At 40.7% G+C, this 27100-nt stretch overlaps 1 protein-coding gene across 6 annotated transcripts in view; it reads left to right on the forward strand.

Annotated features, from left to right (window-relative positions):
- The window catches only part of Dock10 (dedicator of cytokinesis 10), a 201357-nt gene that overhangs the window by 75015 nt on the left and 99242 nt on the right, over positions 1–27100 (forward strand). For all 6 annotated transcript variants that reach the window (XM_055616425.1, XM_055616424.1, XM_055616430.1 and 3 more), the window contains exons 4-7: positions 12013–12095; positions 17746–17818; positions 19174–19296; positions 19535–19669. In XM_055616425.1, the coding sequence (XP_055472400.1) occupies positions 12013–12095; positions 17746–17818; positions 19174–19296; positions 19535–19669 (414 nt within the window). The remainder of the gene's footprint in view (positions 1–12012; positions 12096–17745; positions 17819–19173; positions 19297–19534; positions 19670–27100) is intronic.

Here is a 27100-nt window from a genome sequence, read left to right on the forward strand (position 1 = left end):
AAGTGTCTAGTGATAAAACTTATCTCATTTCAAGGAAAGTTGATTTTATTCTTATTCACATTTAAAATGATAAATTTTGTGCCAGATTTTGAATTGCCATGAACATTATGATGAATATACTAATCTGAAATGCCTTTGTTTCATCTACTTGATACAAATTTTTGAATCTTGTTCATGGAAGAGCATGAGTACCATCAAGTCTCAATAGTTTATTTGAGGGAGTAGGTTGCATTCATAACTAAGTTGGACTAAATGTATGCTGTTTTCTGCTTCTAAAGCATCGGATAACAGAAGATGATCTTTACACTGGGCCCAGTGTTTCCTGCTTTATCACTGAATTCTGTTCTGTGACATCAGGCTACATTTCTAAGAACATTGAGAGACATGCAACACTCAGCTCAAAGTGTTCAAAAGAAACCATAGTCTTTCTCAACCAAATTAGGGTTCATAGTAATACCTCACTTGTGTATTCCATGTTGGTTTTACGATTGGTAGTTTTGTTCATGAAGGAGGTGCTTGGTTCCTGGATGGTCTTGGTGGAAGCTGAGAGACTTTTCATTTGCTGTGTATGCTATAAAAGAATAATTTTAATGTAAGGCTTATTTTATAACCTTAAAGTTTTAATGGAGATGTTAAATGTCTGTTTTCCTTATTTGACCGGCTTTCATTTATACATAAGTGTTAGATTTCTATCATAGCTAGACCATAAAGGATTAGGAATTTCAAAAGCAAACTGTTAACACTATATTTACTAATGCTAAGCACACAAAAGATGATAAAAGGTAAAAATTAGATGCAATTAGAATTGAGTGATATCAGGATAAAACATACAAGGAAAAGTACTGATGAAAATATTAAAAACAAATTTGTCTTGTTTTATATTAATAACCAGAGAAATTTAATTTTCTGTTCACTAAAATCTTTAGAAAAATAGTCTTACTAAATATTTTTTTAAAAGTCGGCTATTTCAATTTAAAACTGGCTTTTTTAACTGAACAATAACCTGGCTCCACTCTCTCCACCATAGGATGTTCAGCAGTGGATGGAAACTCATTTGTACCAGTTGGGAAACTTGGAACACAAGACTATAAATTCACATTTTGAGTTGGAACTGAATCTTTTAGTCGTACTGAATTATAACCCAAGTCTCATGTTTACATGAGAATAATGGTTGAATCATAAAACAATTGCCAAAGGTTTTTTGCATCAGCCATTATTCATGTACTAAAAAGTTACTGGTAAGATATTGCCAAGAGATTACAGTACGCATTTCCAGCCTTGGCTTAAATGATATTTGTGAAAGTTCATCTGATTGCTTTAATGAACACATTTAAGAAAATAAACCAATATTTTGGTTCATTTTTTAACATTTTTTTATTAATTACAGTTTATTCACTTTGTATCCCACCTGTAGCCCCCTCCCTCATCACCTCACAATCCCACCCTCTCTCCCTCATCTCCTCCCATGCCCCTCCCCCAGTCCACTGATAGGGGAGGTCCTCCTCCCCTTCATCTGATCTTAGCCTATCAGGTCTTATCAGGACTGGCTGTATTGACTTCCTTTGTCGCCTGGTAAGGCTACTCCCCCATTAGGGGGAGGTGATCAAAGAGCCTACCACTGAGTTCATGTCAAAGACAGTCCCTGTTGCCCTTACTAGGATACCTACTTGGAGACTGAGCTGCCATGCTGGAGAGGTGGCTCAGCCATTAAAGGCTAGGCTCATAACCATAAATATTTTGGCTCATTTTTAACTTACAATTAACAGTGCTATTAAGGGACCCTTCATACTACTCTCAATTTCAAAGTAACAACAGCAAATAAAAGCATACTAAGCCTGCATACTTACATACAACTCTAGCTAATAAAATATTTTAAAATTTTTACTTTATGTTCATTGGTGTTTTACTTGTGTATGTGTCTGTGTGAGGGTGTCAGAAGCCTTAGAACCTGCAGACAGATGTGACCTGCCATGTGGGTGCTGGAAGTTGAGCCTGGGTCTTCTGGAAAAGCAGCCAGGGTTCTTAATCACTGAGCCATCTCTCCAGTCCCTCATGTGACATTTTTCAAGGCAGAACTGAAGTTCATTATATAAAATTGTTTCATATTATCTGAAACTAAGTCGTGCTAATGTCACATTATTTGTAGGGTCTAAGCTCATTTTTACTTCCCAGCTGAGTGTTTGACAAACTTGTTTTTATGCAGCAGATATTAATTGTTGTGCATTAGGGGAACATACACCGTGGGTGTTCCAATTGAAGACATTGTTCTCTGTGCCTTTTTTTTGTTTGTTTGTTTCTATGGTATCCATTTATTAGGTGGCCACGTGTCCTGCCTTGTAGGAACAATCCCTTGTGCTGTTGACCTGGCTAATGGCACCTTTGTTCCCCCTGAAAGGTCTCATGTAGGTAATAAATTACCCAGTCCTCCTTTCAGTGTGTAATTTGCCTCAATTCACTTAATTTCATGATGCTTCATTTCCAACATGTATTCAATATCTATGTCATGAGTATAAAAATTGTTGTATTTTACAAATGTAGAATTACTCAGGATGAGAGCCACAAGGGGTCCTTTTATGGTTGCATTCAATTTTTCTGGCAAGAAACTACTTTGTGATTAAATAAACCTCCATAGCCAGAAGAGGAAATAATTTTATGACTAATAAGCCATTTGTTACCTCTTGAGTGCTCTGTAGCCAGAATCTAATCATCGGCCCTTTGAAGAGATTGACAAATTGTATTGCCAAACAGAAATTGCTAGTTCAGGAATCATGACATGATTTGAATTGATCCGAATGCTCCTCTGAAGAGAGAGAAAGGGGGAAATGAAGTATTTTCCTTACTTTAGGGTGTTGCTCATAGCTTTCAATCTTCTCAAGTATTTAGACTCTTTACTTTGGTCGCTTTTTAATTTATTTATTTATTATAACTTATTCACTTTGTACCCCATCTTTAGCCCCCTTCCTCATCCCTTCCCAATCTTGCCCTCCCTTCCTCTCCTCTTCCTATGCCCCTCCCCCAGTCCACTGATAGAGGAGGTCCTCCTCCCCTTCCCTCTGACCCTAGCCTATCAGGTCTCATCAGGACTGTCTGCATTGTCTTCCTCTGTGGCCTGGTAAGGCTACTCCTCCCTCAGGGGGAGGTGACCAAAGAGCAGGCCACTGAGTTCATGTCAGAGACAGCCCCTGTTCCCATTACTAGTGAACTCACTTGGACACTGAGCTGCCCTGGGCTACGTCTGAGCAGGGGTTCTAGGTTTTCTAGGTTATCGCCATAAATGGCCCTTGGTTGGAGTATCAGTCTCAGAAAAGACCCCTATACCCAGATTTTTTGGTTCTGTTGCTCTCCTTGTGAAGCTCCTGTCTTCCCCAGGTCTTTCTATCTCCCACTTCTTTCATAAGATTCCCTGCACTCTGCCCAAAGTTTGGCTATGAGTCTCAGCATCTGATTTAATACCCTGCTGGGTAGGGTCTTTCAGAGACCCCTCTGTGGTAGGCTTCTGTCCTGTTCCCTGTTTTCTCCTTCTTCCGATGTCTGTCCCATTTGCCTTTCTGAATGAAGACTGATCCTCTTACCCAGGGTCCTTCTTCTTGCTTACCTTCTTTAGGTGTACAGATTGTAGTATGTGTATCCTATATCATTTATCTAACATCCACTTATAAGTAAGTGGATGTGTATCATATGTGTCTCTGCTTCTGGGATACCTCACTCAGGATGATCTTTTCTAGGTCCCACCATTTGCCTGCAAATTTCATGATTTCCTTGTTTTTAACTGCTGAGTAGTATTCCATTGTGTAAATGTACCACAATTTCTGTATCCATTCCTCAATTGAGGGACATTTAGGTTGTTTACAAGTTCTGGCTATTACAAATAAAGCTGCTACGAACATAGCTGAGTAAATGTCCTTGTTGTATACTTGAGCATGTTTTGGATATATGCATAGAGGTGGCATAGCTGGGTCTTGAGGAAGCACTATTCCTAATTGTCTGAGAAAGCACCTGATTAATTTCCAAAGTGATTGTACAAGTTTACATTCCCACCAGCAGTGGAAGAGGGTTCCCCTTTCCCCACATCCTCTCCATCATGCATTGTCACTTGAGATTTTGATCTTAGCCATTCTGATAGGTGTAAGGTGAAATCTCGGGGTTGTTTTGATTTGCATTTCCCTGATGACTAAGGAAGTTGAGCATTTCTTCAAGTGTTTCTCTGCCATTAGATATTCCTCTACTGAGAATTCTCTGTTTAGCTCTGTACCATTTTTAATTAGAGTACTTGATTTGTTGCTGTTTAATTTCTTGAGTTCTTTCTATCTTCTGGATATTAGCCCTCTGTCAGTATAGGGTTGGTGAAGATCCTAGCCTGTCATTTTGTTCTGATGACAGTGTCCTTTGCTTTGCAGAAGCTTTTAAGTTTCATGAGGTCCCATTTATCAATTGTTGATCTCAGAGAGGGGAAGAGCCTTGAACTCATTGGCATAGGAGACAACTTCCTGAACAGCACTTCAGTCATTTTTTAAAGAAAAAGGCTGTTCATTGTTATAGTGGCAATGTTTTCAGTGTTACAGAACCTTTAGGAGGTGGGCCCAGCTGGAGGTAATGGGTCACTTGGTGACAGGCACTGACTGTTGTATACAGTCCCTGCTTCCAGCACTGTGTCTGCTTCTTTACCTGTGGCAAAGCACGCAAGCAGCCTTACACTGAGTTGTGTCTCCCCTACCCTGATCGACTGTGTGCTATCAAACTGTGAACCAAAATAGACCTTTCCTCTCTGAGCTGCCTGTTCTCCTGTAACTGGTCACAGTGTGGAGGAAAGTAACTACTAATAATTATTATGCATCAAATACATATTTAGCAGCCTCCAAAAGTAAAATCCTGTGTTTTAGTGGATAGTACTGTTTTTAAAACCTGTACGCCGAGGATGGAGATATGTCTCAACGGTTAACAGCACCTGCTGCTTTTACAGAGGATCTGTGTTCACTTTTCAGCAGCCACAGGGCAACTCATGACTGTCTGTAAATCCCATTATGGGTAATCTGACACCCATTTCTGGCTCCTTCAGGCACCAGGCAAGTATGAGGTACACAGACAAAGATTCAGGAAGTTATTCCCATAAAATAGAGGCTGGAGAGATGTCTTGGCCGTTAAGACCACTGGCTACTCTTGTAGAAGACTTGTGCTCAGTTCCCAGAATCCACACCACACCTAACCATCAGCTGTAACTCAGTTCCAAGGGATCTGAAGCCCTCTTCTGGCCTCTGTCAGTGCCTCTGGCACTAAACACACATGGTTCACATACATGCAAGCAAAATGCCCTTGCACATAAAATATAATGGATAAAATATTTTAAAATAAGTGAGTTTATAATGTGTATGAGTTACTAGAATTTGAGCTGGGGCCTAAAGCCCTCGGAGTGACAAGAGCATGATCACTTCTGCAAAATGCTGGCTTCTACCCGATGAAGCAGAAGTGTTTCCTTTTCACACAGGATCACCTGCAGTATTTCTTATGCTGTATGTATTGCTGACTACACCACCTCTACAGAGATTCTGACTTTACAACATTCAAGCGGAACTCAGAGACCACCCCCTCCCAAAGGATTCATAATCGTGGTTTCTAAAACACTATTAGAATGGTTTCGTCATGCCAGCTTTAGCTCAGATTTGGGTATCTAAACACACACAGGCAGAGATGGTGAAAATAGATACACATCAAACAATGAAGTAAATGAAGCAAAATGTATAGCAGGACATCTCTGTAAAAAAAAAAAAAAAAAAAAAAAACCACCATCTCCACTAGCTTGTGTTCAGTCTTCTGCTTTGAAGTACACTGTGCCAGCGTCCAAATGAAAGAGTCGTGGGGAGCTGGTATTTTGACAAGGGGCTAGGTACCAAGGGCGAGGAAGGCCATAAGGGAAAGCAGAAGCCACTGCTTTGTCACAAGGAGAACTGGCCTGTGACGTTGGATTTCAGCTTTGCTTTTGGCTAAGGAGATGTTCTAGCCATGGCCATAACTGTTTTTAATGATCGTCTTAGAGTGGCTGTGTGGGCTGCAACAAAGAATAGAGGGTAATTTTCTATGCACAGCATTTGAAAGCGAAGTGCCATAGCCGTGCAGGAGAAATGTGATGTGTTTGTAAAATGCAACAGCTTCCACAAAATCAGAGAAATTGCAGATTGAGAAGGGCTCTCAGGAGCCAGCCAGCCAAACTTCAGTTTTCACCTACCTACTGCATATGTGAAACCTCCCCAGCAACGGCACAAGCAATATGACGGAAACAGAATTCTTCACAATCATTGCTACTGCATCTCCCCAAGCCCTACTTACACAAACCAAGGAAAACAAGTTGTTATTGGCAATCAAAACGAATGTGAGTTACAGATTGGATCAAACTTGCAGGGAGAATTGATGTTTTTTTTAAAGCAAATATTTGTGGAATACTCTTCCTATGTTAAGTGTTATATATAAGAGTTATTGTATTTGGTCCTTGTGAAATTGGTTACTATTTACGTGGATATAGAAACTGAGAGTTACTAATCTACTCACTTGAGATTCCACATATAATCGATGAAAAACAAAATTGAAAACCAGACCTGTCAGAGTCTAGGAAAAAAAAAAAATCAGACTTTCAGAATGATGGAGCAGATGTGTTTTAAAAAGCACTATGCGATGATCAAACGATGCATACATTTGCTGAATAGACTTTTAGAGCCAGACAAATCCATTTGAATTTTTCTCTATATCACAGATGGGTTCTAAGTAAAGAAACAGAGCTCTTCCTTGTCTCTCTGATCTATTAAACGAGAATGTTAACATCCCATCAAGTGCTTATTAAGATAATGTGCACAGTGCCTAAAAGCCAAACATCTGAAAAGCATTGGCAATAGGAGAAAGGTAAAGAAAGAGGTATGAGAGAAAGAGAGAGATGAGAGAGAGGAAGAAGAGGAGGAGGAGGAAGAGAAAAAGGAGAAAGTTTGTTGCTTTTAGCCAGTAAATTTAAGGAGTCGCAAATCTTGGGGTCAGTTAAACATACGGCCTATTGCGAATAGTGTGTGTAATGCCTATAAGCATCTGTGTTCCACTAACACTTCAGATCAGTTCAGGAGCAGAAGCATCTCGCCCAGCCCAGTGTCCTGAGTGGTCCGAATCTGAACCTGACACCCTAATGAGTAAAACTATTTCACCAAGGTCACTGGCCAATAGTTTTAAAAATGAGAAAATACTTAAACTGCTTTGAGAATTCTGTCCTAAAGATAGCATCTAAAGTGAATAGTGGTTAGAGGAGGACTGGGAAGCCAGAAGCAGGAAGCAAGTCTTTTCCATAATGGCATCGGATTTGAAGTGATCACAAAAACAAGTTACTTTTTTCCCCTCCTTTAAGTTCACACTCACGGCACCTTTTCTGTAAGATCCACCCTATTTAAATCACATCTCCCGCCCCCTTCTTCTATTGGGTTCTTTTTCACAACACTCCTAACTTCTGACATATGACAGAATTTGTAATTTTTGCATTTATTGGTCAGCTTTTCACAGTGATGGAAAGGTAGATTTTTGTCTCTTGTTACCTGTGACATTCTCACCATCTAGCACCACTTCCGGGTTATATCGAGGCTTAATCATGTTTTTTAAATAAATTACTGCATGAGTAATCCTCAAATGTAGGAGATTTAGGTCTGATACTCATTCCACCCATAAGTAGAAATTTACAAAAACAATTCTAAAGCGGCCTGTTGTGGAGTATCTACCAGAGAAGACTGTCAGACATGAATTAAGCCAATGGGAAGTCTTTCTTAGCTGGTCAGTATCTAATGAAATACTGAGTGTTCAAGATCACAGTATAGCACTGAACCTTGCTCAGGATGAGCTTTTTAAGTACAAAAGCCATGTTCTGGGTTGACACGTTAACAAGAACAGTTAGCCACAAGCAGAACTAGAGAAGCCAAAAATCAAGGTTCCTACATTTTGAGATTTCCCCAGAACTTTGGCTTTTGGTGCACTAGGCCTTGGTTTTAGTTTTGGCAGGTGGTGCTATCTACATGCTGAGTTCTACAGCCTGAACAGCACCTTCATCATGGAGTCAGTTGTGCTAAGGTCTCAGGACATCTGAACCCCTGTTACAGGGGCTACAGATGTAGCTGGGTGGTATTATGTTGGCCTAATGTTCAAGGCCCTGAGTTCAATCCCTCATGCCACCAAAATTAAAACAATAATAAAGGGGAAAGGAAGGAAGGAAGAAAGGAAGGAAGAATGAAAGAAATCATAATAGAAATCTAATGCAAAGATTCTTACAACATATTAACTGAATAACAATAATATCCATATACAAATGTAAAATTAGAGACAAACTAGATGAAATTGGACTAGTGAAAAATAAAACATGTTCTAGAGGAATGAAAATAGGGAGTGGGCATCATGCTTTTATTTTCCATTTTAAAGCACATTTTGGGGGTTGTAGAGATGACTTAGTTATTATGAGTGCTTACTGCTCTTGCAGAGGACCAAAGTTTGGCTCTCAGCATATATATAGTCCCAGGGAATTTGGTGCCCTCTTTGGGCTTCCCATACATAATGCACACATATACAAGGCAGGCAAAACACTCATACACAGAAATTAAAAACAAATAAATCCCAAAACATATTTTGTTCCACATGAAAATGAGCATAAAATAGGAAGCAAAAAGAAAGTAAGGGAAGTGAAATGACCGCTACCCTGGGAGTCCAGACAGCCTGGCTCAGCATGCTGTTGGCCTCTCTGCTCCTTGTCTGAATGCTTAGCATTTTTGTCTAAGATGAAGAAAGTTTTTAGCCAAGGACCCTATTAAGGCTCAGTTTTCTTCATCTGTGCTTTGCAAATCTGACTCAAGGATTGATAAGGCAGTGCTGAACATTAGCTACATTGTTTGGTTTTTTTTTCAGACCTTAATTTCCTTCCTTCTCTATGTTCACCTGTCTTACTGGGGTCATTTTAAGAAAAGGAAAAAAAGAATGTTTTTCACTTTAAATTTTCTTTTCCTACATACACACAATGCATTTTACCCCCACGCATCACCCTAACTCCTCCCAGATTCTCTCTCTCTCTCTCTCTCTCTCTCTCTCTCTCTCTCTCTCACACACACACACACACACACACTCCCAACTTTGTGCTCTCTTTCATCTGTTCATAACCCAGCAAATCCAGCTTCTGTTGTCCATATACTCATGAGTGTGAGGCACCCACTGGGTTCCAGAGGACCTACCAGGGGCCACACCCTTACAAACACCGACTTTCCTTCCCCCAGAAATCATTAACTGTGAACTCCTCAGCTAGATGTGGGTGCTCATGCCGCTTCACACTGGAATGCTGACTTGCTTGATCTTGTGCGGGTTTTATGCAGCCATAAACAGCCATGAACAGCTGCTGCGAGTTCACGCATGTGGAGATGCTATGAACCCCAGAAGACCCTGATTCCTTCAGTCTTACTCCAGTCTTCCTGGCTCGTCTTTGTGGGCTTTGAGCTTGAGCAGAGAGGGTATGACACAGATACCCCATTTGAGTCTGAGCACTTCACACTTATCCTCTGCTCATTGACTGGCTGAGAGCTTCTTTGTTAATGGGAGTCCAGGGTATATACAAAAGATGCACAAAGGATGTCCAAAAGATGCATGAAAAACTTTCTCTAATAAGGTCTGAGAGTTGACACTTTTATTTATTCATTTGCTTTTAAAAACGGGTAAAGAATGCTCAGGAATTGGCTCAGTGGATAGAAGCACTTGCCATACAGCTGAGCCCCTAGGCCCACATTTAAAAAAAAAAATGGAATAGTGGCCATATGGATCTATGACCCCAACACACCTAAAGCAATAAGGGACGCAGAGGCAGGAGAATCATCCAGAAGCTCAAAAACCAGTTAGCCTGAATGATGCAAAGAAATAAAAGAGACCCTGCCTCAACAAGGTAGAGGAAAAAAACAACACACAAAAATTTTCTGTTCTCCACATGCATGCTGCAGCAAACATGCATGCTGCAGCAAACATGCATGTCTGTGCACACACACAGGCACACAGACATGCATGCGCACACACACATACCCAAAGAGTAAGTCGTTTTCTCTTAAACTTAAAAAAAAGACAGATAGGAGAACAGAATGTGCGTATTTATGAAATAACATATAGTTATATGTATAGGTTGTATAATTTCAGAGTCAATATCCGTTGCCTCACATTTTGCCTGCTTCCTGTGACGACATTAAAAATCCTTCTTCCTAGCTTTTTGAAATTGCAGCACATACTTATGAATGGCCACCCTACTGTGCCATAACACGCAAAAAAGTTTTACTTATAACTAACTACAAATTAGAACCTACCTTTCCCTTTCCTTGCCTGCCAGCCTGGTACTCTCAACCTCTATGAGATCAGCTTTGCTTTGAAAGCCTTCGTTGGCACTGAGCTCACACTGCCATTCTCTCCCTCCTGCCTCTGTCCCAGTCTAACTGGTTTTGTCCCCTGTTGCCAGTTTGTGCTTAGGCCCTTTCCTGAACAAATGCAGCTATGGGGCTCAGAGAAATCCAGAACAGCTAAGATCCCCTGACCTGCCTGTGTTGTGTGTCTGAAGTCCCCTGCCTCGCACCTCTTAATAGGGTCTTTGTCTAAAGGGTCTCATTTTAAGCAAAGTTGTCAAGGATCCAGACAAGGAACAGAAAAACCACAACAACCCTAATCAAAGAGCTCTTGGGGTTGTGGTCCTTTACTTTTCTTACTGACTGCCCCCACCCCATCTGCAGTGGGCTATGCCCCCTTTCCATCTAATTCTGCCCAAGCTGTGATCTCACTTTCCTGCCTGTAGTATCTGTGCATCTCCTCTGTTGTATCCTCGGTTACAAAGCCAACTCACAGCCCGTTAGTCCTCACAGGTCAATAAATTTATTGCACCTTGATTTTTTCCCCTAGTACAAGAAGATATGATCTGCTTGTGATCCTAATGGACAGCTGCTATATTCTCAAAAGCATGTCATTTTAAAATTAAAGGGGTCTTAGAATCTAGTCTGACATAGTGAAATCTCTACTACAAATCCATGGACATTGCAATAAGCTTTGTGGTAGGTAGGTGCTTAGAAAATATTTATGTCCATGAATAGTATAAAATCAAGGCTTAGAGAGACAATACCATACAACTGTATAAGGACTTGACCTCCTGGCTTCTGTACCCTATAAAATTCAAGGCCTACTGAGGCCTACCTGTAATCCTAAAACAGTGGATAGTGCTAGGTAGACAGAAACCAAAGGATCCATGGAGATTGCTGGCATGCCAGTACTGTCCCCTTAGTGAGTTCCAGGTTCAGTCTTAAAAGATAAGGTGAAGAGTAATAACCCTCAAATCCATATATGACCTCCGCATGCATATACACACATGTATAGATATGCATACAACAGACAAATAAGTAAAAAAAATATACTCATTACACAATTCACCAGCTTCATTTTCAACATCATTCGAAGTGCTCTTTTATTAACACTCTGTAAAGCTCAGAATAACGGAAAAACCTGTGCCTCGATAGGTTTGCAATAAAGCTGAGAAGCCGGCTTCAGGCTGGGCCAACAAAGGTGATAAAAAACAGAAAAAGAGTAGCTCGGTGACTAAAGCAAAGTGAGAAGAAAGAGGCTAAAATCATGACAGGACTAGATACAAATACAAGCAGCCATGGTGACTAAGGAGTGGCAGATGATGGGCAAGATGAAAGTAACGCTGACAGACAACGCTTCTCGTGGGGAGCCGCACATCCGCTCTGACTCAATGATGACTATCTTCCTTTTCCTCATGATGGAGTAAAACAGAGTCACTGTGTTAAATGGTTCCTTCTCCAGGAGTCTGGAGAGAGTTTCATGGCATTGGAGGATGTCTGATGACTATGGAGACCTTTCATATACCTTGAAGTGGCTAACCTGGCCACCTCCGTGCTGGCCCGTGACTATGAGAACTTTTTGCCAGCACAGTTGACTTTTAATGACGATTCCTACAACTGTCTTTTCTGTCTGTTTCAGGCTTGTAAATTCTATAGTTCCCAATGGTATGTGGTAAACTACAAATATGAACAATATTCTGGAGACATTCGACAGTTACCCCGGTAAGAATGTAACAACTGTTTATTATAAAGACTGTGTGTGCTTTTTTGCATAAGTAAAAAAAAAAAATCACCTCTTTGTAAGCTCCAACATTGTTTATAGACACGTGTTTATTTTGTGTCAAGGTGCATTTTGCAAAATGTGTGAGTCGAGATACAGAACATTTTGATCAACATCATATAGCTATGATGTTACAGTCGGGGTTAGGGGTGAGGCTTAGCCTTCTCTAATGTGATGCCTAGTTGTAGTTTAAGCATTTTCTCATCATTGCATCATTCACCAGCTTACTGCCCTTTCAACAGTGGCACTGGAAAAGGCCAATGTGGTTCACAGAACTTCTGACCAAATCCCGTACATTGTTTCTATCTGCCACTTGCTTCATGTACTTTCGCTGTGAGAAGTCAAAAGGCATGCCAGTGAATTCCACACAAGGGCATATATCTAAAAACAGCAAAACAGAAACTAACTTCCCCCTTACACTTGGGACCATAAGGCTCTTAGGAAGGTCACTGTATTCTGCTTCTCCTCAAACATCATTCTACAGAGATCTACCTAATGGCCTGAACTACAGTAAGTATTTACTTGTTTCCACTACTGAAATAGAAGCCTTCAAAGGACAGGGATTTTTCCTGCTGAATTCCATTCAGGATAATTCCTGTCACAGATTACTGTGGAGTAATTTGTCTTCATACATAACATTTCCAAATAGGGATGGAGTTAATGAAAATTTTTTAAAAAATGCTTTAAACTAGTACCTGCCAACTCATTGGTTCATCAAACTAACCTGATAAAAACACTTCAGGGGGGACAAAAAAGGACAATCAAAAATACAGTATTTACTTACACTCTCCTCAAGTGATTCATAGTTGATCTAAGTTTTTTTATTTGTCCATGGTACAAATTTCAGCTCTACTTTGCAATATTTTCTGTCTCCAGAAAAAAATCTTTTCACACTATGGTACTTGCAAGTGCTGTCTCAGTTCCTGAAGGCAGAATGAAAGCGGAATTTTTGAATGGCTCTCAGAAGGTGACATTTGAACTGTATCACAAGGGACAGTGGCTACCAGTGCTGTGATCTCAGGAAAAAGGGTTCCTAGTGGGGAGGGAAAGTCAGAAGGAGGACAGAGCAAAGGCCCTGAGACCAAGTTTGGTCTCATCACTTGAGGAGATGGAGAGGTTGGGAGAGGAGTGCAGCAACAAGAATCCAAGGACTTTGGGAACCCTGGAGGAGAGCTTAGATTTTATTCTCTCCGTGATAGGAGTCTTGAGGAATAGCTACATCTTTTAAAAATCACTTGGCTCATATTCGGAGAAGTGACATGGAAGAGGAAAAAGAGGAGGCAGCCTTTTTACTCAGAAATTGAAGAACTTCTGTGAAGAGCAAGCCAAAACAGGAAGTCTTTCTTTTCTCCCCCTTAAGAAAGCACCGTGCCTTAACTAACTGATTTCTACACATTTTCCAAAACTTGGGAGTCCTTAATCATAATCTCATATAACTTTTTGTTGGAAAAGTCCTGTCACATCCTAGGGTGTTTTAAGTAACTGTTACACTCAAAATGTCTGGGTGCTGGTTAAACACTTCCTCTAGGTGAGACTGAGAATCAGATTGCTTTCGAACATCTGTAGTTGCTCTTTCTAAGAACAGTTCTGAGAATCGGTCATAACTTCCAAGCTGTATCCATGCTTGAAAGATGACGGATTAAATGGCTGGACCTAGGCAGCCATATTCCATTCTGTGTAGGTAGTGTTCAGGCATGTTTGTGTGTGCTCAAGTGCATATGGGGACCTGAAACTAGTGTTACCAGTTGGCCTTGCTCACTGTCTACTTTATTCATAGCAGCAAGGTCTCCCCGTTTATTTAAAGCTTGCCCGTATGAGTAGTCTCTTCAGCAAGCCGTCTAAGAATCTTCCCGCCATCTGAGTCCCTAGCTCTGAAGTTGCGGGTGGGCTACCACACCCACCCAACACACACAAGGGACTGAAACGTCAGCCCTTTGTAGCAGCAAGCGCTGTACCCAGTGAATGATCTCCCCCACCCCTTGCTTTGAGTAAAATTCTTTCCACTCCCTTACATACATGATCACTTTGACTACAAATCCTATCTGTTATAAGAGTCCTGGTGCCATGAAAGAAGTAAACACGATATTTCATGTATGCATAATCCTCCCTCTCTTAAAAGAATACAGAAAGCATGTCCAATGAGGAGACTTCCTAGGCATGATTACTGAGTTAGGTTTTTCATATCATGCATGGACGTATCTCCAAAGTGGTAAGAGAAAGTAACTGAAATACTGTTGAGAATTTCATTGACATCATCTACAGGAAGTGGAATTAGATAGTAAAAAGGAAAGTTTGCCACAAAGGATATAAAACACTTTCTATCATAAAAATAGCTTCAAGGATAGGACCCCCTAGTATATGTCCCAAAATAATGAATACTTCAACACTGCACAGTAGAATTATATTTTAATAATTTTACAAAGCTAAAAACGGCCCCCTAAAGACTATCTATATTTAGGTCAGTAGTGGAAACAGATTAATTTACTTAGGTCTTGTGAGGCTGTTAAAAGTAAATTCTGTTCATGCCTCATGGATTAGAAGAAATCTCTGCTACCAATTTAAACTGATCACTTCTTTTTCCAGGTTGCTAAAGGGGCAAAATAAAACTTTATAAGATGCAATCATGGAAAAGAAAACTAAAGTGAAATACAGTATTTAAATTTGCAAATATGCTAGGCTAATTTTAACTCTTAAGATCCCTGCATGTTTTCAAGTATGCACTCAGAAAAGCAAACTAAAGAGATACATTATTTTCACCAGAACATGAAACATGAGGCCTCACAGAGTCAGCATTGAACTTGGAGTTCCTGGGAGATTCAAACGGCACAAAAAATTATAATGCTGCTGATTTCATTAGAGCATGGGTAAAATACAGAGCTGCACAGCATAGAAAACAGAACAACAGCAACAAAATACGTTACCACAGTTGGCCAGACAAAGACGAATATTTCCCAGTGGTATTTTTTTTTTTTTTTGGCTGAAGATCAAATCAAGTATGACCAGTTGAAGTAGGCTAACATAAGACAGATATGATTTTGTTTTGAAGGAGGGAAGCTGAGCATGGTAGTATATACCTAAAACTCAAGAGGTGGAGCAGAGCTTTCTAATCAGGAGATCAAAATCATTTTCATCCACAATTGTGTTCAAGGACAAGCTTGGCTATCTACAACCTTGTCTCAAATACAACAGAAAAAAAAATGCTTTAAATAGATAAACAAATATTTGTTCTGTGTCAGCTGGGGGGGTGGCCGTGCACACGCCTTTAATCCCTATACTCAGGAGGCAGAGCCAAGCTGATCTCTGACTTCAAGGCCAGCCTGGTCTACAAAGTGAGTTCCAGGACAGCCAGGGCTATATAGAGAAACCCTGTGTCAAAAAACAAACAAACAAAACAAAACAAAATTTGATCACTATCTACAGTGTGTTATAATATGCCAGGTGTGGTACATAACAATTTCCCCATGTAACAGCCATAACTGTATGTAAAAGGAACTGTTGTTCTCAGGGGTACTAGTTCACAGATAATAACTGAACGGGGGCTCAAGTATTGCTATGATTTCTTGAGGCAATTTCTTGAGGCAATAGTAGGAATTTTGGTAAGGAAATAAAAAACGATAGTTTCTTTAAATTATGACTCACATTGGGTTCAAGTTCAAAATGTGAAGCCCCTGGTCAGTCTTTTCTCTAAAGATTCCAAAGGTTCTTAGAGACTATCCAGTGCTCCTTAAAGTTGAAGTTTAGAAGGCACTGGACAGAGAGGCAACCTTTAAGCTATCTTTAAACGGGAGAACAGACATTGTTTAACCAACCATGCAGACTTCAGAAAAGGATTGCGGGACCAGGCCGTCGCTCTTTTAAGGTAAGGTTGGGAAGGGGGTGCCTTGGAGAGCAATGGAAGAAAGAACCCTCAGTTGCCTGGAGCCTCAGACATGGTTTAAACACTGCCTGCCTCCTGCACCCAGGAGCTTTTCTTGCACCAGTAACTTCCTTCTATGTGTTTCTACTGCAGCAGAACTTTACTCTGGGTGCTCCAAACTTGGTCTCTCCCGGGACCTTAATTATGCTTCTCTCTATCAGAATGATGCTTCCCCAGCTCATCACAGGACCGGCTGTTCTTCACTGTCCATACATCCCAGAGATGGCCCACCTTGACCGCATCTGACACAACTACTTAGTCACTCGTTTCTCCTTGATTTTCTTCTCCAAATTATTTGTATTAATTCTTTGAGAGTTTCATACGAAATATTTTGGTCCTGTAGGGACCCTTCTCCCCTAATTCCTCCTAAATTCGCCCTCACCTCTCTACCCGCCCAGCTCGGTGTTCTCTTGTGTTTAAACCCAGTGAGTTCAATCTGTATTGTCTAACAATCTTGGGTGTGGTCCCATCCCCAGGAGTGTGGTCAACCAACCAAGGTAACATCTTAAAAAACAAAACAAAAAAAACCCTGACTCTCCCTTTCCCAGAAGCCATCAGTTGCCCATAGTTGTAGCGGGGGTAAGACTTCATACTTTCTTCCCCGGCCCATGCTGTGATTTTTGTTTGGCATGAGGTCAACCCGGTCTTGTGCGTGCTGTAATGACTACTGTGAGTTCATATTTGACCTTTTACATCTTGAGAACACTACTTTGCTCTAATCATCTTGAAAATCTTTCTGACCACTCCTCTATAATGATTCCTGAAGCTTGGCAGGAGGGGTTATAATATACATGTCTCATAGGATGAGCATTTCACAGTTCCTTATTTTCTGAATGTTGGCCAGTTGTGTGTCTCTACATCTCTGGCATCTATTTCAAGGAGAAGCTCTTATGAGCACTGACAAATACAATAATCTATAGGTGCAGTGATAAGTCATTAGGAATTGAATTAATAACACTCTATCCATTTAGCAAAATAATAGTCATAGGTTCTTATCCAAGGCCTATGACCTAAATAGCCACATGTTGTTTGCCTCAATAATGCTGTCAAGGGTGGGTTTCATCTTTACCTTGAGCCAAGGAAAGCATACTTGAGACTTCTTTTATTCTGTACATATAAAGCCAGGTGTGCCTTCACTCTCCCCTGGGATGACCAATCATGCCACAGCCAAAACTTTGAGTGGGCTTCTGTGGGGCTACCACCGGGCTTGACAAAACCTGATGACTGAAACACAGACTGGCTATCAGGAACCAAGTCCTCTCATGCCTGAGGCTTCTTGGGCAACTAATCCTGGAATATTGGTCATGTCACATATGGGTGACCCAGAAAAGCTAACAAAAATACCATTGCTTAAGATTCTACTTCAGAATACACAAGAAGAAAGAGGAAGCATCCACCCACTTTGCTCTTATCCAACACAGAAAAATATGTACAAATCTATGTCAATAATAACTCCTCAATTCAAAATATTTACTCAGTAAAGATAACATACCATGATGTAAAGGGAAAGTTAGCACTTCCAATAGAAAAAGAGCTTCTGTGATTTTAAGGTTGCAAAACTTACAAAAATTGAAACAGTGTAAGTGGAGTAATTGTGATCTTGGGAACAGCAGAAAACAAAAGCAAGATATCAAATGACAAACTAGATATTGTTTTCTTCTTTTTCAAATTATCAGAGCAGAACATAAGCCAGAGAAACTTCCTTCACATTCCTTTGAGATCGACCATGAAGACGCTGATAAGGATGAAGTAAGTGATCGTTGCATGTGACAAGTTTAAAACACTTGTAAACTGAGAGGCTGTCTCTGACATGACCTAGATGGCTGGCTCTTTGGTCAGCTCCCCCGGAGGAAAGGGGGAGGGCAGAAGCACCTTGCCAGGAATCAGAAGAAGAAGATGCAGCCAGTCCTGATGAGATCTGATAGGCTAGGGTTAGATAGAAGGAGAGGAGGTCCTCCCCTATCAGTGGACTAGGGAAGAGGTATGGGGGAGAAGAGGGAGGGTGGGTGGGACTGGGAGGAAATTAGAGGGGGGCCTACAGCTGGGATACAAAGTGAATAATAATAAATATAATTATTTAATTAAAAAACATGACGGCTTTGTTGCTGTCCTTGTGGAGCGCCTGTCCTCTCCAGGACTTACTATTTCCCACTTCTTTCATAAGATTCCCTGCACTCTGCCCAAAGATTGGCCATAAGTCTCAGTATCTGCTTTGATACCCTACAGGGTAGCACCTTTCAGAGGCCCTTGGTGGTAGGTTCCTGTCCTGTTCCCTGTTTTCTCCTTCTTCTGATGTCCATCCTCTTTGCCTTTCTAAATGGGGATTGAGCATTTTAGCCAGAGTCCTCCTTCTTGATTAGTTTCTTGAGGTGTACAGATTTTAGTAGGTTTATCCTATATTATATGTGCAGTATCCACTTATGAGTGAGTATATACCCTGTCCAAAAAAATCTAGGCACTGCTTCTGAGACTATACTCCAACCAAGGACCATTCATGGAGATAACCTAGAACCCCTACAGAGATGTAGCCCATGGCACCTCAGTGTCCAAGTGGGTTCCATAGTAATGGGGACAGGGACTATCTCTGACATGAACTGACTGGCCTGCTCTTTGATCACCTCCCCCTGAGGGGGGAGCAGCCTTACCAGGCCACAGAGGAAGACAATGCAGCCACTCCTGATGAGACCTGATAGACTAGGATCAGAAGGAAGGAAAGGAAGACCTCCCTATCAGTGGACTTGGGGAGGGGCATGCGTGGAGGAGGGGGAAGGAGGGTGGGATTGGGAGGGGAGGAGGGAGGGAGCTACAGTGGGATACAAAGTGAAGAAACTATAATTAATAAAAATTAAAATTAAAAAATATTAAAAAAAAACATAAGGGCAATTAGTTCCTGTCTGCACAGGCTTCTTTGCAATCTGCTTTTTGTGAGCAGCAGGACCTGGTTGTGTTGGAGCTTTAAGCAAAATGAATCATGTCTGTTTCGACACTGAACATGATAATTTCAGATGAGTCAAAGAGGTAAAGGGGTCTGGTTTATAAGTGCAGTGTCTAAGATCTGGACTCCACAAAGCTGGCTGCAATGCTAATGATGGCTTTTGTTTCAGGATACCACATCCCACTCGTCTTCCAAGGGCGGTGGGGGAGCTGGGGGCACTGGTGTCTTCAAGTCTGGCTGGCTTTACAAGGGAAATTTTAACAGCACTGTGAACAATACTGTCACCGTTCGGGTAAGGACACCTCAAAATTAATCCCTGATCTGTCACCTTTCTTCACATCCCTTTTTGGGTCACAGTATGGAGAGGAGCCATTTGCACGGAGTTCGTGTTTTCTATAATATGTTATTCACAAAGAAGTCATAACCTCTTCTCTAGCACAATGCCCTGCTGAAGAACTTTGAAGACTTGTCATTTCCATGAGTCGTGGTATAATGGAATTCAGACTCCCTCCTTCTATCTTTTTATTTAGTCATTCAAAAAGCGCTACTTCCAATTGACTCAGCTGCCAGACAACTCCTACATTATGAACTTTTACAAGGATGAAAAGATATCCAAAGAACCCAAAGGCTGCATCTTTTTGGATTCCTGCACAGGTGTGGTGCAGGTGAGTGAAAGATCCCTTTTCCCCGTGTTGGTATTTCTGTTGGATGATGCGTGCAACAAGTACTTAGATGTATCTGTGTAAGTCGAGAACTGTTTGACTCTGGAAATTTGTTGAAAAGGATCCACCCTCCTACAAAACTTACTTTTAATAGGGGAAAAAAAAAACAAAACAGGAAATGGTAAAGAAACAAGGGAACATTGAAATCAGTGTTTTGAATAGAAACTTTTTTCAGAAAAAAAAAAAAGAGGTAAATAGATGGAAGAAATGTGTGTCATGATACTGAAAAGGAATGCTGAGATTTGAAAAGAGACATTTTTGAAAGGAGACAAAAATGACAAAAATAAAAAGAGACTAAAAGATCTATGGAATGAAGAATAAGTGGGAACAGTAAGTGCTAAGTCCTGAAATATAAGCAAGTTTGAGCTAGTTTTTCAAGGAAAAGAAGAAAATGACCCTTATCCAATCAACAGCCTAGAAAACCACTGAACTAAGGAAATTCGTGAGGGACACATGTCAGTCACATAGCTTAAAGGTTATACTTAATAAATTGTCTTCTCTTCATTACCACGTAATAAAGTCCATGTATAGAACATATCATCTTTGAAGTGGAGATTTTCTTTAAAGTCACAAATTCCTCTGACTGCCAAGAGTTTACAGTCAAGACTGCTCTGAAAGCTCTTGATCTTACAATTATTGTCCTTAGTATTGTACTTGTCATGAACCACTATGGCAAGTGGAAGGAGAAGTATTCCATGGATGTCTCCCAGTCCATGAATATTGGATGCCCTTTCATTTCTTTTTGTTTTTTCCTCATAAAAATTCAATGTTTCTTTTTTAGCTAAAAGTTGAAGCAATTAACTACTGTGGCGCTCACCCTCAAATTTTACAGGAAGACTCTAGACCCTAGAAATATGCTTTCTGTATTAAGCACACCCAAGACATTCACAGAGCCTGTAATGTCATAGCTGGGTTTACATCCCGAGCTCCTATGGAGTATATTTAGATCTAGAGATGCTAAGCAGAGTTGTCTATAGCCTCTCAGGCCTGTGCTATTTCTGGACACTTCATCTGTTAAAATCTGGACCTCTTCCAGGAAGTAATACGGCTGAACCTTAAGAATTAATTAAGTGTTACTGAGTACCCTGCTAGAAAAGAAAGCTAATTGCATTTTAATGAAGAAGCCAGCTTTCCATATGGAAAGGGCAATAAGGATCTTAATGGAGAGTAGAGATGGTTGTCTATTGTTGATCATGCAAAGGAGACTCTTTGGCCTTAAAAATCTATAGTAAATCTCTAACAATACTTTGATGATCAATGGTTACATTTGTAATTACACTAAGCTGAAATTTATTTTTTTTTCTTTTTTTCTCCCCTCTGGTGACTCATTTCTAAAAAGTCCTGTCACAGTCTTTTTTTTTTAATTATACTTTATTCACTTTGTATCCCCCCATAAACCCTTCCCTCCTCCCCTCCTGGTCCCACTCTCCCTCCCCCTTCTTCACGCATGCCCCTCCCCAAGTCCACTGATAGGGGAGGTCCTCCTCTCTTTCCTTCTGATCTTAGTCTATCAGATCACATCAGGAGTGGCTGCATTGTCATCTTCTGTGGCCTGGTAAGGCTGTTCCCCCCTCAGGGGGAGGTGATCAAAGAGCAGGCCAATCAGATTATGTCAGAGGCAGTCCCTGTCCCCATTACTATATAACCCACTTGGACACTAAACTGCCATGGGCTACATCTGTGCATGGGTTCTAGGTTATCTCCATGCCTGGTACTTGGTTGGAGTATGAGTCTCTGGGAAGACCCCTGTGTTCAAATTTTCTGGTTCTGTTGCCTTCCTTGTGGGGTTCCTATCCTCTCCAGATCTTACTATTTCCCACTTCTTACATAAGACTCCATGCACTCTGCCCAACAGTTGGCCATAAGTCTCAGCATCTGCTTTGATAGTCTGCAGGGCAGAGCCTTTCAGAAGCCCTCTGTGGCAGGTTCCTAGGTTGTTTCCTGTTTTCTTCTTGTCACAGTCTTTTTTATATATTAACTTTATAGGGATACAGTTTATATCGAATGCCGTTCTAACACAATACTTTATGTTCTAATCTGTCTATCCTGGGCACCTGTCTTCATCTCTAACTTAGGTTTTGCTTCAGTTCCTTTTAAAACATTGTCTTAGGAAGAACCTGACAGAGCAAGTAGAAGTTTAGGGTTCATTGATGTCAACATTCAGATCCTAGTTTTGCTGTTGACATTCTGAGCATTCTGAGTGGGTCACTCAACATCTGACCTCAGGTTTCTCCTACGTAAAGCTGAAGTAAATGCGCAAAGATGTCGAAGAATGTAGGTGACAGTGTGTCTCAGCCTGCTCCCCTGGTTGCCCCATTATAGCTCACAATTTTGGAAGAAAGACACTCTGGCAGAAAAACCTCCTCATAAATTGTGATTCGCATTCCTAAACTGATCCCTAAGTATGTTAATTAATCCATATCTTTACTCTAACTCATTCACTCACTCTGTACCTCATTTAGTGCCTATGTTGTGATTAGAACAGTGTTAAAGCGTGGGAAACTCACTTCCCTGTCAACTTCAGGGGTAGACATCAGAGCAGCATGCTCACTGTTATTCAGCATCCCTCGGGGACAAATGGAGCTATGAATGGGAGTCTGTGGCAGGTTCCAGGAATTCAGAAGAGTGATAACTCTCTTGCTCAGAACATCCCAAAACTAATCTTCTTCACTTCGGTCTCCTTTCTGGGATCTTCTGGAGTCACAGCTTAAAGCGTATACAGAGTCTCTGGGTCTTTAGGATTCCCCAAGATGGATTTTACATGTGTGTCTTTTAAAGAGTTCACCAATAGATCCTTGAACTTATCAAGACCTTTCCCAATATCTTCCTTTACAGAAACAGGAGCCTCCAGTTTCTTGAGGTCACTCTCTTTGGGGGGACACACACATCAAGGACACTGGTCACTTTCTGTTAGTCTCAGCTCTCCCTGACTTACACATTTTTACACATGGGAAGGCAATTTCAAGAGAGATTATGCAAGTTTTAACCATCGCTCTAGTAAGTTCTTGGGCACATTTTGTGCCTGAAGATGAATCACACGTATACAAAAGGACAGAACAAATGAATAACTAGGATGAGTCAGATCTGTTTTGTCAGGGATTCTTTTCAGTTTTTCCTGACTAAAAAAAGAAGAAAGAAAATAAAAGAACAAATACTTTGCCTCAGTAGGTACCTAACTTCTGAGATTCTTTGGGAAGTCATGTTTATAACCATCCTTTAGTGAACACTTGCCTCATTTGTAGTCAATCTAGAACTTTTTTTTCCATGAATAATTATTGGAATTGTAAGAGACACACTACAAAGGTGACCTCAAGGAGAGGGAAATATCAGTTCTCTCTCAGAAACATTAAATTGATGTTTGTGACTGGCAGGTTCTTAGGTTCTTGAGTTGTGGTAATAAGCAAACAAACAAACAAAAACTAACTGTGCTTCTGTTTATTTTTAAACTACCCACAAACAGTATCATATCTATATTATAAGCCAATCCGGAGCAGATCCTATCTCTTTTGCTGTCTTACTTTTATCCTGGGACTAGCGAATATTTATGTTTGGATTACCAAATCTTGGTGGAAGAAAGAGGCTCCTTTCAGTCATTCAACTTATTCATTTATCCATCTATGCATCCACTCATTCCTACATTTCAGGTTTTGCCAATATTGAGGAAGTAAATGGCTCAAGGATCCCATTTGTCTGAGGTCCCATCTCAACAGACCATGTGGCTGAAAATATGTCACAGTGGCTCACGTTGGTGGTGGAGTGACTCCTGCCAGCACATGGACGTGGAATTTTTTAAAAAATGACTACGTGTGTTTGGTAAAACACTAGTAATTAAAATGTTTTCTGAGGGTTAGCTATCCCCCTTCGTGAGTGAACTGAGCCTGATTCTGAGAGGCAGGGATATCTTAAACAGTAGAAAAGTGAGGTGTACATGCCCATCTAAAAGTAGTCACATGAGAGGAGTGTAATTTGGGGGTAAAACAGATTTAGAGGCCACATATGGTCCCTGCAGTTCCCATTTACAAATTCTGGCTCTGAAGATCTTTATTTCCCATTATAGTAACAACCAGAAAGGCACTTGCAACCTTATTTGTTTAATATATTACTTTATATAGTTGATAGAGCCTGCATTACTATTGTACTATTTATCAAAATAAAACCAAGACATCGTGTGGCTTTCCCAAGTCATAGAACTAATAAGTGGCAAAATTAGACATAAGGTAGAGGAATACCCAAGATTACAGAAAAAGCTTTCAGCCTGTGGGAGACTACACCAAAAAAGAAGTGAACCTCAAACATTGTCTTAACAACACAATGTTTCAACGCATTACGCCAATGATACTATATCACTTCACATTATATTATAGTCATATTTCCTCTTTTGGTTTATCGACTCCCTTCTGGAATGTAAGTTTAGGAGTCTGGAGAGATAACTTAGTTAATGATTGCAGAAAAATATGAGGTCCTGACTTAAGATTCCTAGAAACCCGTGTAAAAAGTTGGATTCAGCAGCGCACACCTGTAATCCTGAGTCTGAAAAGCAGAGATTTGAAGATTCCTGGGGCTCACTGACCCAGACATCCTAGCTGAGTGGGTAATTTGCAGATTCAATGAGAGAGCCTCACTCAAAAAACTAATATGGAAAACCATTGAAGATACCGACATTGATCTCTGGCCTCCACACACATGCACATAAGTGTACTTGCACTCTCTCATACGCACAGACACATACATAACACACACACAGGGACGCGTGTGAGCATGCATGAAAGAAACGGTAGGAAGGAGTGAAAGCAGGAAAAGGAGAATTGAAGTTCAATAAGGGAAAACACTTTGCGTGAGTATTTGCTAATGCTGTGTGACTGACACAAAGAAGCACTTGATAAATTCTGTTTCCTGAATGAATGGATAAAACCTAAAGAAAGTAGAAAAGATGACATGGATGCAAGCCACCAGTATCCTAAGCCTGGGTGGAATGCCGTGTGTTAGATCATTCTCATTTGGTTCCTATAAAAATACATAAGCAATGCAAGTGGCATAACAGGCAGGATGCAGCACATGGCTTGGGTAATTTCCCTCTTTGCTGCCGAGTCCTCTGTTGACATTTGCACTGGGATGTTTCCAGGTAGAGAGAAGACTTGCCTCAGACTGTCTGCCACCATTACCTAAGCAGGTTGCAGAACCAGAGACTCTTCTGTGTTTCCTATTGGTTATTGGTTATGAAGCCTTGTAGTCTTGGCTGGGAAAAGCCTTATGTCAACTACAGAGAACACTAATTTAAAGAAAAAGGAGGAAAACTGGAAGAGTATAAAAATTATCATTACCTCTTCTTTTCTGGGTGTCCATTTGTATTCCTCTTGTCAAGTGAAGCAATCAGAACCTTAATGTGAATCCTGATTTCCAGCCCCATTGTCTTTCCCTTTCGAGCCTTCCTGTCATGAATCTTGGGCAGTCTGAAAGACTTCCTGCATCACAGTTTACCAAAAGGGCATGTCGGGGTGGAGGGGTGGGGAGGGAATCTGTCCACCCCTCCCATGTAGAGAATCTAGGAATTTACATTCCTAAGCTCCCTAGATACTAAGTTTTCGGCTGCTGCCTCTGTTTGTGCTCCCACCCTGTTTGAATTGCTATCAGACAATGCAAATCTTAACAGTTACTTTGTTTTGTCCAAATAATTCTATTCTGTGTCCTTACAGAATCTAATATCTCGTTTTCAAAATGTTTATACAAAGTTTAAATAGGCTCATTTTCCAATTTTATATTTCTAGGGATAATTGTTTAATATTTACCTCCCTGATTCTGTAAGCACAGAGACGAAAGCACAGCTTTTTCCAGCCCAAAGTGCCAACATAGCAAACCCAACATAGCAAACCCCTCATCTTTGGAGTATACTTTCAAACCCTGCACTAAATGCCAGCGGTAAGTTAGCTTCTGCACATGAGCCTTGTGAACTGTTGGAGAACCAAGTCTACGAGTGAGTCATTACAAAGCAAACATAACCCTTGACCAGGACGCAGAGAAAGGACCATGAGCTCCTTGGAAGATTTGTCAAAAGAGCATTTGCTTATGCTAAGAACCACAGCAAGCTTTGTTACTAACGCCTCCTGCTCTTTCACTCCCTGGAGTTCACACTGTCTCAGGCCTCATGTGTTGTCTCACTGTATATTCTCAGTACTTAGAAAAGCTGTGATTCCCTGTAACCTAAGTATACGATACTGACAGTGGTCACCCAGCCCAGCTCAGTAGGATCACAGATATGCAAGCATAGCAGGACCCTTTTCCCTATGTCTTTTAGCTGTGGTTAGAATTCTATGTCATTACTCAGGACAGGTTCCATTTTGAATTTACATTTCTCATCTGTGGTTAGAATATATAAAACTCACAATTGCTCCTGAGTGGGCCCCCGTTGTATGTACTTCCAATTCATTTTATGTGCTCCATAGATCAAAAAACTTTGGCTCAATATTCTAAGCTTGGAAATGTAACGATGTTTTCAGCGGAGATCTGAAGAAAGAATATAAATCACTTCAGCACATGGAGAGTAAACATATCTGTTCACTGTGTTTGGATTCTATGCTGGGGATGTGGTTCAATTCAGTAAGAATGGTGTTACAGGGGGGTGCAAATCGGGGAGCTATAACAAGGCCTCCTAGGCTGGTCACCAAATATGATTTAGAAATATAAAATTAAAGAACAGTGGGGAGGCTGGCTCAGGTTTCATTGTGTAATGATCTTTGGAGCCTTTAGACTAAGTGAAAGTGGAAAGAATTTAAGGCAGATCTAAGAGTTTTGTTTGGAGCCATGGGAAAGGGAGGAGCCTTCAGAGTATGGAAATATCCAGAGACTGGTAGATGAAAAGAAAAGCAGGTATAGTCAGGTTCCAGTATAGCAGGGGTTATTAAAGCAATGGCTGACATGCCAAATATGCTAAAAGATCAAGGAAGATGCAAAGAAAGAACTGCCCCTTGGCACTGAGGCATCACACAACTGGTTAGTGCTGTAGCGGGTGTGTGTGACAGGGTCAGAGTTACAGTGTGTGTGAGTAACCGATAGAATTTAGGTGAGAAAATGAAAAGCAGCTCTCTGAAAGAAGGCTGCAATATATTCACACTTCGGCCTAAAGATGAAAATTTTTAAGCCAAAATGCCATCCTCTCAACAAAACAGCCACAAAGTATTTTCAGTACAAAAAGTTCTAAATAAATAGATAAATAATAAATACACAAACAAACAAACAAAATCAAACAACTGAACTTATCTGTAGCTCTGCTGTGTTTTGTAAGGTTTTCTTTTTTGTCACCCACCTGGATGGAAACACTTTGGAATCCCAAGACCGCATAAGTGTCTCTTTATCTCATGGTTTCTTACTCTGTTCTTT

The sequence above is a fragment of the Psammomys obesus genome, unplaced genomic scaffold, assembly GCF_907164565.1.
Source record: "Psammomys obesus unplaced genomic scaffold, mPsaObe1.curated_primary_1811, whole genome shotgun sequence".
NCBI lineage: Eukaryota > Metazoa > Chordata > Mammalia > Rodentia > Muridae > Psammomys > Psammomys obesus.